Source organism: Anser anser (assembly GCF_964211835.1).
Source record: "Anser anser genome assembly, chromosome: 3".
In the NCBI taxonomy this organism is placed as follows: domain Eukaryota; kingdom Metazoa; phylum Chordata; class Aves; order Anseriformes; family Anatidae; genus Anser; species Anser anser.
The window spans coordinates 56,363,390-56,376,331 of NC_139722.1; the positions used below are offsets into that span (position 1 = coordinate 56,363,390).

Here is a 12,942-nt window from a genome sequence, read left to right on the forward strand (position 1 = left end):
GCACCTCATGATTTTGAAAATCAAGAACTTAATGTTAATTTGATTCTAGTTCATGTTGTATAACAGTTATATTTAAAGATTAAGTTTATCACTCAACAAATGCAGACGTCTTTTTCCATTATGCCTTTTTTTCGTTATGGCTAATTGGTGGATAACAATGTTTAACATTTCAGGGACTTCTTTTTGCTGATAAGCCGGGTTCAAACATTTGCCTTAAACAAGCAGGATGGCAAATCTATTTATATATTATGTTGTGTCAAAGTAAATACCGATTTGTACTCCTTCCAAGAATGTATCTATCAAGAAATATTTATTTGAGGTAAAAGGGGAAAAGAGATAGTAAGTCACTTACCTGTTTTTATCTAAACATTCTGATTGAAAATAAACACATTATAGAAATCAAATTAATTTAAATGTTTGTTTCAGTCACAGGTTCTGCCAAAATCTCTCATTTTCCATTTTCAAATGCATGCAAACCTTGTAGCATTTGCTAGTTATGCTTCTGCCACTCCATCTGCTTTTATTTTAGATCACAACTGCTTTCTGAATAACATAGAACTAAGACCTCTACAAGTAAGTGCTGTGGTGTGACTAAACAAATTTACTATATGAAATCTGATAAATGATTACATAAAAAGACTCATGTATTTTATAATATTAAATATTTTAGTATAGAGACCAAGAATGTGTTGCAGTAATGGTTTTAAGTCATCAGGTATAGTCCATTTTAAAAGTGAAACGCATATTTCAACCAGTTTATTGATATGATTAGACTGTAAACAATATAATTTGATTGCAGAGTTATGTTTTAATCTTCTGAATGTAAGCTCTGACTTCTCATTTTTTCTTTCAGTGGTTTTTGCAAAAGAGATAAATATACAGCCAGAAATATTATCTTCATTATTGTAGATAATATACAGAAAAAAAAACCACATCTGAATTACAATAGCTGAAATAGTAATCCAAAGTAAATTAAGAGGATAATGCTGATTATGCTTTACAGTTAGATGGCAACTTATAGCTAAATTACCATATAAGCTACACCATCCAAAGAATTTTAGAGATTGGGTTTTAGTCCTGCAATCTATTTCATGCAGGAAATCCACTGAACCATCTGTGGGACTACTGAAAGGAAGATTTGTAATGCAAATATGATTGCACCATTCATAAAACTAGCCCTAGTCATTTCATCTGTTTTGTAATACAGGTTATATTTATAAACAAAATCCATTAAACAGAGAGTCAAGTTAATAAGTAGAAGACAATAAAGAAGGAAAAGACTCAAACTTGCCTTCAATAGCTGCTGTTTTCTTTCTTGGACTATGTTCTAGAAGAAGACGAGGTGATGCCATTTCCTTATGTCCTGCACGAGTACACAGGTTAAGAAACATGGATTTAATGCATTTAATAACAGGCTGTGCACATTCAGTAGAAGGATGAGCTCCCTTCAGAATTTTTTGTGTTTAAAATCTAACATTGTGCATAAAAGCTATTATCTTCTAGACATCATAGGAAGAAAATGTATTTCTCAAAAAATATCATAATTATTTTAAAGAGATACATTTTAAATCTATAAAGACCAAGTGACTCAAGCATGTGCTGAAATGCTTACAGATCTATTTTTCTTCATTAGACTAAAAACCTCAGAAGAATACTATTGTAATAATAAAGTTACATATTCATGATGCCTCTTCTACAGTAAAAGCATATTTTCTTCTGTCAAGCAAATGATCTTTAGTTGTTCCCTCAAGTCCACTTATTATGAACTTCTTGAAAGACTGGTAAAAAACATTTGTTTCTTATCCTCAACGATTATTCTTAATTTACCAGTACCAAGAAGGTCATGCACTGTAAACACTGACTAGCTTCTGATTCCAGCTGCTGAGTGAAATACCTCAACTCTCTTGGAGTGTTGAACTGTACTTTCTCACAAAATTGAACTAGGACTTCCTCTGCTAAGTACATGTCCAGATACAATGCTTTATGAAAAATATTTTCACTTAATTTCCTCAAGTATTCACAAACAGATGTATTATACTTTTATATTACATAGGGTTTTTTTTTGTTTGTTTTTTAATGCCTATTTGCAGTCTCCTTATTTCCTTCTAATTTCTTTCTCTGCTATTTATGCTTATTAGCTATCCTGTCATGGTCACTTGGAAAGTACAGTTTCTTGGGTATCCTGTGAAATAAAATTAATTTGTGAAATATAATAAAAATACAGTCATATGCACTAGCACATACTCACTGCAACTGAGCCCACATGCAATGAAGTTGTTAGGTTTCAGCTCCAGATCGACAATAAAAACTGAAAGCCATGCCTCATGACTGGTGATAGACTCAGAAGAGAAATAAATATCTTAATGATCCTTTGAAATTGCACTATCATACTTACCCCTCTCATTTTACAAAGGTATGTATACTCATGGGGAATGCATAAGAAAATCATCATCTTGAAGACAGCAGTGGGATTTGAGCCCTATGGTCTCAATGTTATTTCATCTCATCAGCATGTGTATGATTGCAGGCAAATAATTTGCAAGCACACAATTTAGTTCACCTGTTAATTGTAAAAAAATTCACACATAGAACTGCTCAAACTGACTCACATGTCTGAGCCACTGGAAAAATGTTGAGACACTGACAAAATAAGTGTACTGAAGGCACTGTGCAACAAATGAAAAAAAATCTCAGGTTTTACACCTATTTACTGTTTTGGTGGTAACCACAAAAGGATATTTACCAATCTCACCACAGAATGACTGTAGCCTCATGTGACTGAAATGAACTATAGGAAAACTTCAGAAATCCAGATATCTAGCCATATTTTTCCAAACATTTTGTGTTTCAAATGAACATCTTGCAATTCTAAACTAAGGTAACAAGATGCTGAATACCACTTGTTTCCGTCAAGAATCTAAAAGTTACACTCATAAGTTCTGTCAACAATGAGAAGCTTCATTAATTGAATCCCTATTTCACAAAGAAAACCAAAACAATGTAACATGTAATGAAGAATGGGTAAATAATCTTATTCTTTCTCCTCGTTTTGATTAAAGTCAAAAAAAAACCCACCTAAATATTTAATTTTTTTTTCTTGTTTTCTTTGCCTTTACCTAAACTAGATCACCTATCCCTAGATGGAAAAAGTGATAAATTTTACAATTTGGAACAATTGTTTTGTGTTAAAGGTAGTAAAGGACTGTGGCTCAGAATGTTGAGTAGATAAAGAAGGACAGAGAATAATTTAGCTTGCAGTGTGATGTCTGCTGTGTGGGACAATGATCTAGCACCTTCAGGTCAAAGTACAAGATGGCCCCATTATTTTCCTGTTCTTTGTTGTAGTAGCATTTTTCTAATGATTGCACCAGTGTTAGTTAGTATAATGCCAGTGCGATACCACTTATTGCTAATGACTTGTCAAGTTCTATTTTATAGTTTTACAAGTTTTAAGCAAATCATTTATTTCATGCAAATTGACCACATGATCTAATATGAGAGTGTTTTAAGCACCAAAAGCTTAAGCTTCACAGATCAAAAACTTTCCCTTAGGCTAGAATGTTTGTTCTGAGCAGGTTCCAATCCACTCTGATAAAAAGCTTCTTTAATGTTTCCATGTGTTATTAAATGTCTCTCTATTCACTTTGATGGGAATGCAAAGGACAGTAGCTAAATAAATATTTTATCCATTCTTTTGATGAAATATGTTAAAGGGGATATCCTAAGTCAAATTTCTTTTTTTTTCTACCTTTTTCTTTCCTCTGTAAGTTATAAAGTGTAAGTGGCTTTCTGCAATGTAGAGAATTCACAAATAGAAGTAAGGAATTGGCCTCAGTAGATCAGACCATTAGTGTTAATGGTGTCTACTATCTTGATTTCAGCAGTGGCCAGTTGGACACATATCCACAATGTAAATGAAAGGAAGTCAGGATATTTCCAATGATCTTGGTGGACAACCAGTATAGTCCATGAATCATGAGAAGTCATTATCCAGATTGCTACTGCTATTACTGGACATACAACTTCTCTGCTTAAAAAATGCAGCCACATCACAGCTTTGGAATTTAATGACTGCATATTTATTACTTCTCATTTCACATGTACTGTACTACTCATTTCACATGTAGTCTTTATTTTTCCACTATGTGATAAGCTAAAAAGAATGATTTGTCTTTTAGATTTCTATGTATAATTAGTTCATGCAGTTGTGCTACAGATACCTCCTTCATGTGTGATATTGTTTATAGCTATCTGACAACATATTACAACTCATGGAAACTGATGCAGAATGGAAAGTTTTAACTTTAAGCTCATTAGAATGTGCTCACCACACAGAAAAAAAAAAAAAAATAGGTCATGTTAAGATGTGAGTAGCTTCCTCCACTGCCTGAAAGGAAAAAAAAAATGCTGCAAAGCTGACTAGGAGCTATAAGGCACTAGATACTAAATGAATACTTCATTGAAACTAAGCTACAGTCCTCAAGCTCTGTGAAAAATCTGTCATTGGTGTTTATTAAATTGTTTGAGATGTGATGAAGAAAATCCTTCTGATTTGTTTGATGAATATTTTAGATTATATATTGCATGATAAGGAATACAAGGCAAACTTTAATTACCTTTCTTTTCTTATTATAGCGTCTCTTATTATAGTGTCAAGCATATCATGTCCAAGTACTGAGGATAAATTTATTTCTTAGGATAATAGCAAAGCATATGGATTTTCTTTCTTCCCTGATCTGTCCAGTTTGACTAGTGCAGTGACCTTAATTGATGTAGTCTTTAAATTTACCTTTCTAAATCAAAAGTTCAGGGAATTAAAGAAAATATTTCTAAAATTATTATTATTCTATAACAACAAAAATCATTGTAGATGGCAGAATATTACAATTGGATATGGGGGGAGAAATAATGCCACCACAGAAAGCAATATGTGGAAACACCTTTCCTCATATCTCCCTCACATCCAAGTTTTAGTTATCTGAACAGCAGGAATCCTACAGGCCAACAGCACCAATGCTTTGGTGTATTACCTCTCAAATAGCCTGGAAAAATATCTTCAAATAAATCTTGATTTGCCCAGGTGTGCCTTTTTTCTTAATAATAGTAGAAATAATTGAAATCAGGTAAGCAAGCTCTTTGCAGAGTCATTTGTCATGAAACATAGATTCAGATCAAATGCTTCATGAAGCTTGGAACAAGGACTAGAAGAATGAGGTAAGTGCTAAAAATGCTTTTAGAGGATTGAAATCTTAATGGAATCCCACTGTTCTGTCTAGTCTTCCAGTTTTGACATATAAGTTGCCTGAAGTTAAAGATGAGCCTCCCTTGTTATTAGGTGTTACTCTTCAGACATTAGGCTGTCATTGCTATGGGGAAGGGTTTCCTGACTTGGTATTAGTGTATGAAAAAATATGAAGAAATTTTTTGCATTAAGACAGAATAGCTGACAATCAAGAGGTGAGCTTGTGTAACTATTCTGAACAATGTAAATACTTGTTTTGGGAAAGGAACTTAAATGAAAATGCCCTAAATAGGTGATCTTTCTGAGTAATGTCTGATAGCATGATGGTTTTATGCAGACTAGTAAATTAAATGGTGCCTTGGAATGGTACTCGGCTCTGGAATTCAGGCATATGTAATCTACAATATTTTTTGAATGGCCTCTGATAATTTTGACCTATTCCAAGTAGCACTGTCTTAAACAATTCATTGGCTCATTTCTGGAGTTAGCAAGGGTCAGGCTCCAGTCCGAATAGATATCTGGGATAGAGGCAGCCACTTTGACCAAGTGTAATGGATTTGATTTACTAATCTTTATGTAGTCCACAGGCTTTAAAAGTGATAAAAAATATGTAAAATCTGAAAAAAAAACCAGGATATTAATTACCCATAAGGAACTCAATTTTTAACAGTGACAGATAGAATTAATTATTAACAGAAGGAGACATTTAGAGATGTTTATCCTGGTAGACAATATGCATTTCTGTTTTTCAATTACATTGAGGATGTGGCCATTTATAAATGGACGATTACCCAATATGCAATGAAACTCTCATTTTGCATGAGGTTGATAGCACCTAGGAAAAACACTGTTACAGTATATCCAGCAATTACTAATTACAATACAATAATTTATAATATTCTCTTATACTGGTTATCTGCCAGTTACTATTATGATGTACAAGAAAATGACAAATCTATCTATATGTTCCACTTGGGTTTAAAATGCATTAAAAATAGCACAGATGCTATTGGAACCCTACATAGTATCTAACATATGCATAAAACATGTTATTGAGAGATTCCCCTCCCTCAACACAGAGATAAAAAATTCAAGCTTATTATAAATAATCTAATGCCCCTGGGAGGTCATCCACCTATTAAGTTAAAAGCAAGGACCACTAGGTTAACAGTGAAAGTATAGGAAGGATGGTTGCAAACTGATAATCTAAATGCTCTTCAGAATATAGTAGGGGAAGGATTAAATTTCCCTTCTCAAGAAGCCAAGTAAAAGGCAGCAGCAACTTGATAGTCCTCTGTTTTTAATACAGTTATATATTTACATCTATATAACATATACTAGATATATGTGCAGCCATGAACACGTGTGTATATATATATGCACGTATATATGCAAATCCATATAAATTTTAAATGATTTTTCTGAACAGAAAATGCTTTTTCTAACTCAATTTGATTTGGTAATTGAACAGGCATGAGTTTTTATTGGCTCAGATTCCTGGAGTTTTGTGAACATTAGTTAGTACATTTTCATGCAGCCACCAAACCCGATTAAAGTCACTTGGAATTTGCTTGATATTTTTTTGTTTTCCTGTGGGTTTGTATCTCACTCGGTACAAATGTACGTAGCAAGTACAAGCAAGAGAGGCATGGGCAGACTTAGGGGAGTGGTATTTGCTGGTTTCAACTACTCCAGCTTTATTGATCCCAGACAGAAATCTATGCAGTATATCTTAGTTGCACCACGGAGCTGTGCAGTTAAATCTACTTGCAACAATTTATTTGTTGAGAATTCTTTTCCAGAGGTTTTTTCACACTGAGGCTCCAAATCCCTCTTTACCTCAATCTGTATCTTGTAAAAGCTGTTCTAATGCTTATGTTCAGAAGATTGAAGTTGTTAAGGAGTAAAGTTTTAAGAGATTTTTCACTATACATTAAGTCACACAGCCTTTCCTGACTTTAAAAGAAAATTGAATTGAAGTGTCAAATTTATAGTGTTGCAACATCCCACTTCATTATGTCACCAGTAATTGCTGGAGGCAAGTCTTTGCTCCATACTTGAACTGTACATTGCAAAGCAAATTTTACTCAGCATGGCCATGGGTTAATGAGTGGGAAGTTTATTAATACCAACTTATGTAAGTTTGTTTCTGTATTGTGTCATCATCACATGTTACTCAGCTCCCTCTGTTGTCTCCACTTCCTTGTGCTACTTATCACCTGCATTTAGCAGGTAAAGATAATCCTACATGTTATGTTTAGAAATATTTAAAGCTAGATCTCAAAGAGCTGAGTCCATGGGCAGTGAAAATGATGGATTATTGTATGAAAATAATAGGTTGTTATTGTTGCATACTTGAGTGCAAAAAGACTGGAAAAACAGATTATAAAATGAAAAGACATATTCAGCTTCTCTCTCTCTCCCTAAATAACCGTAATAAAGTGGTTTCGTATACAGTGATCCCTAGCATGATTAACGTGAATGTCTGAAGTTGGTATAGATGCATACTTTTCACAATATGAAGTATCCACAGGAAAATAATTAAAACAGCGAAAAGAAAACTGTGTAATTAAATACTTGCTGCTAACAATTAAACAAAATGGAAGGGACTGATAAGCTGTTATGTTGAAAGGCAATAGACACTGCTGTGCAATGGGATCACTGCTCAGTAATTTATGAGTTATTTGAATCTGGTTTATCTGTAAAATAGCATCAGTCCAACTACATCTCAGAAACATCCAGTGCTGAAGTCAGAAAGCTATCTAGACATTACTTCAGGACTGCTAAAACTTTATGTTGTCTTCAAGAAAGAGTGCATACATCAAGCCTTGCTAAATGACAGCCTGGCATTAATAAAATCAAATTACAGATGCTATAAACCCTCACTACAATTAGAGAAGTTTGATGAAATGAATTTAGTACAGAAAGCACTGGAAGTCCAACTGAGCCCACATGGATGTGATCAAAAGCCAAGAAATTTTTAACTTCTCAAACAGAATGAGGAAGAAAAAGTAAATGACTCTTACTTTTCTTGTCTATAGCTAAGCATCACCTAAGAGAGTGAATCTATAACAATTTTTCTGAAATTAGTATTTCAATAACACAATTCAAAGTTAGAGGGAAAAAAGCTGAAAGATTTTATTAGATCAAATATCAGGAGTAGGGCTTAATTGTGCAGAGGTGTTGGCTACTAGCTCCTGTTCCTCACTCCCACTGAAATCAACGAGAGCTAAGTGTTAGGCGTTAAGTACCTAATACCTTTGAAGGTTAGGCTCTGTTTTATTGATAAACTCAGTGAACTTTCTCTTTCTTCTAAAAGTGCCTTGTCTGTAATATTTTGGAGAATCACAAGAAGATGACATATTGATAATACAGAACTTTGAAATTCGAGACTGAAAGCTACATCCTTCATAACGTGATGGTGCTAGGTTTGATGCAAAACTTCTCATCAAATGTAGTTTCTACAGAAAAACAGTATACATGTCTTGAACTGTTGCAGGTTGAAACAATTTCAAGTAAAGCTGCTTTCATGTAAATGATAGGAAAGATGGTGAAATACACTGGAGCAGAAAAACTCTAATACTAGAAATAATCATCACTTTGTCCAACCCCATTTTGCTAATTTCTGATTCTTCTGCTCCATTTCCTTTTCCCAGGAAATATTCTCTTTCCTGTAGAGGAAAAAGATTCCTGGAAAATAGTCCTGGGATTTGTTTTCATAAGTTCCAACCCTTGTGCTGCAGGCCTCTTCTATGATTTTTGGGAAACCATGTTTTCTTGTGTGTGTGTGTATGGGGAAAGGAACGTTGCAAGGAACTTTTGTTTGGTACATTCGGAATGTGAATGGTCTCCATATTCTTCCAAGAAATTATTTTCCTCTTCCTTTTACCCTTCTGTCTTTCAGAAAATGCTATTATCCTTTCTTCAACTTTTCATACTTTTCAGGGTGGCACTGATGGTTTCTTGGCTAAACCAACAGCTACTTCTAATAATGCCATTTGAAATCTTATATGAAAACACATCTTTTTATGTCTTCATTTAAATTAAACCTTTTCTTGAAAGTTTTTAGTATACTTCTTGAATGTTAGTAAGCTCTTTCTCAACTAGCTTTAGACATTTAAAAGTTAACTTTCAGACAGTTAAATTTAGATAAGTCACCCAAGGGATCCATTTATAGTCAATGGATAAAAATTTGTACCTTTAAAGGGTGATTCATCTTTTATATCTTAGGCATCTCTGTTGGGATGAAATTGTACTCTGGAGGCCTCCATTTCATACTATTGGCTATAAAAACAGCTAAAGGTTAGAGTTTGGCAATTAACTTCTGGATATCTAAGTGAGGTGCAATGAATTGCAAACATTTCATTTTGCAGTTCTACATAAAGATGACACTATATGCCACCAAAATATTCCAGGACTAAAATCACACGCCATGTATGGTTTTTCACAAAATAACTGCTGCCTAGAAACACAGTGCTCCCCAACCTCCAGCAATTATATGAGTGAATATCACATGCAAAGAAAGGACTCTGTTGTCAAGCTTAACTGAAAAAGATAAAAGCATTGTTTAGGCTTAATGCTGTGTGTGGGCACTGAATGTCTTTTGAACTCTGTATGTAATTTACTCTGTCACCTATTACTGAGTGTATTGAAGGACAAAATGAAACAAAAGGAAGGAAACTGAAGTACTGAAAGGAAGAATAGCATTTCTTGATGAAGAAAAAAAAAAATCAGTCTTGACTCATTCCAGGTGTATGTTAGGAAGGTGCATGTTTGCCTTTTTTTTTTTTTTTTTTTTGACAAGATGTGCACAGAAAGAAAATGTAAAGCAAAAGTAAGAAGTACCCAAACAGAGGAAGGTGAAAGGAATGGACCTGCCACACCCAATTGCTGCTATGGCTGTGGAATATCTGCAGAAGGAGGTGGTAAGTAAGGGAGAGCATAAACTGCTTAGGAGACAGAGGAACAGTCTTCTGTCCTCTGCATTGCACGTTTTTCGGTCCTCTGCATTGCATGTTTTCAGAACAGAAAAGGTGAGGAATTATTGCTAATCTGGAAGTGCTCCAAGAGAATATATCTTGTTGAAGTGTAATACTGCCTGTGCTCTTATCTGTGAGGTATGATGACCAGGTACCATCCCTGTTAAAATTGAGCTTCATCCTTTGACACAAGAGACAACAGAGAGTCTATAGCTGGCTGAAGAGAGTAACTTCTCTCAGTCCCATAACAGAACTAGAGGTTTTGCCATTAACAAAAAATTCAAAAGGGAACTGGAAGCACTTCACTGTACACATTTCCTTCTTTCTTATGTTTCAGTGTATTCAGCTTCAAAAAGTGTTTAAGGGCACATTGCATAGATTTCAGCTGTCTTCCATTCTATTAAAGTTGAAAGATACTTGCCTAGAAGTTAACTTCCCTAAGACAGTTTCAGAAGTATATTCTAAAGGTAGTTGATTCTTTAGGTTTAGAAATATACATCCTGGTGAGTGAAAATACAGATTTTGTCGCGCTCGATATCACAAACACAAAATCATTTCGTAGTTCTAGCTTGCTCTCTAGGAAACGGCAGAACCAAGAGGTACATATATATGGATCTGATAGATAATCCTAAACTCCTTTTGACTATACTAATTGCTGAGTAGATGTTGCTGAGCAGGCATTCCAAACTGTGAAACACTTAAGCCTTCTAGTGAGTCCCACTTTTAGTTAGTCTAAGAATACACAAAACATTTGAAAGGGAAGGGCTGAAGGAGACATTTTTAAATGGCCAACAAAAAATATCTTTCTAAGTTTCAGAAATGTCTAAAAAAATTTGCCTAAACTAATAATTTTTGCTAAAAGAATAATCTGTCATGGTAAATTCTGAACCCTACCAACAGAAGTTTGTCAGAGTTATATGCACCTGACTTCAGAGACAGCTTTTTCTTCCAGCCTTACTAATAACACAGTCTCAGCTCTGTTGAAAATGGTATCCCATTCCTATAAATAACTAATCCTATGTGTGCTCCAAATACAGATACTATCAGCAAAATCCTCAATAGACATAATAGTGTTTTTTTTTTTTTTTCCATTATACTGTTTTTTAAAAGCTAATCAATACAGGCTTGAAAAAGAGGCTCTTTCTTTCAGGAATTGTACATTTTCTCATACTTTAAGCCATCCAAGCTCTAAGAAGCAAACATATGGTCTTACAGGCTTATACTGTTTTTTAGGCTTCTGAGTTGTTTCCTTGCCAGCTTTGCTCCAAAATTATGGATAAAGCTACTTTTGGCTTAAATTGCTAGTCTGTGGCTATTTTTCATATTGAATTCACTTCTGAAAATTATAATGAGTCCTGAAAAAGGGTTTGTAACTCTACAATACTTCCATTTTATAACCTGCTTGAAATACCATCATCAGTATTTATAGTAATATTTCTAACAGGAAACCAATGATGACAATGAATCATTAAATGTAATAACTAATTCACAATATTTGTTAGTTTGTTTATTATTATTATTTTTTTTTTTTTGCGGGGGGGCACATTTTTGCCTTTACTTTCTGAATACTTTACTTTCTAACATAAAGTTGCTGAGTCTTTTGATGATTCTCCAAAATACAACCAGCTTTTTCAGATACTGTTAGTATTTTTTTTAAATGACCTTTGATTTTGAAATTCTGAATGGATTCTGAACTATGTGAAATAAGAATGATAATAAAAAACAATAATAAAAGTGTGAGACTACTTTTGCTAGTCTAGTGTCTTTGCCATCCCATATTAGAATGGTTTATTTCTATTAAAATCAAGGATCTAGCCTCATTTAAATCACATAAGACTGACTCTTCAGAGTGGCTTGCAGTGAGCTATTAAAGAAACAAATCAATCCTCCTCTACAGAATAAGAATGCCAAGCATTCCCTGGGTAGCTGCTTCTGAGACAGTGAAAGTCGTTTGAAATTTTTTTGGCAAAGTTACAATAAAGTGCCATAACAGTGTTGACAGATGCTGCTTCATGTGCCAGCATCTGGCTTTGATTCACAGTGGGATGATATAAACAGGGAATAGTGGATAGCTGTTTTGCCTCTGTGGGATGGTGTCAGGATTGTGTGCTGATAACGTCCCCTTTAAAAGATCAATGTCATTTCAGAGTTTACCCAAATAGACACAGCTATTGGGGTGAGAGGTGAGTCATAGACAAGAACCTAATTAAAATGACACCAGTGGACATCTCATAGTTTTGCATAACTGAATAGAAATGTAAAGAAGCGATATTTAGACTGTAAATGACAGCTAAAAGTATTACAAAACTTGCTCATTAATAAATTAGACATATTTCAATAATTAAAACAATGTTAAACTTCTCATACATATATTTAAAATTACTCTTTATTACTTCTTTCCTTTCAGACTATTTGAAAAGTAATCAGAACTCTCCCAGAAGATCATGAGTGGAATAAATGCTTCTGTCATTATATCATCTTCATTTATGTCATTAGTGGAGACAAAAGTGTTGACAAGTGTTTCATCATACAAACTTTTTTTTTTTTCATGAACAAATATGGACAATTAACCATCAGCTCTGAAAATGAAGTCACAGCTCCAAAACTCTCATTCTAGCATTTCACTAATGAAAATATTTTTTATTTTTTTTTTAATCTGGGGAGAGGGCTATTGAGTAGGGAACATCAGAAAGCATCTCTAGAAAAAAAAAATAAAAAAAA

The 12,942-nt window shown here is 33.9% G+C and overlaps 1 protein-coding gene across 3 annotated transcripts in view; it reads right to left on the reverse strand.

Annotated features, from left to right (window-relative positions):
* The window catches only part of TRDN (triadin), a 245,164-nt gene that overhangs the window by 135,284 nt on the left and 96,938 nt on the right, over window positions 1-12,942 (reverse strand). For all 3 annotated transcript variants that reach the window (XM_083830645.1, XM_083830644.1, XM_083830643.1), the window contains one exon: window positions 1,292-1,363. In XM_083830645.1, coding sequence (XP_083686771.1) covers window positions 1,292-1,363 — 72 coding nt within the window. The remainder of the gene's footprint in view (window positions 1-1,291; window positions 1,364-12,942) is intronic.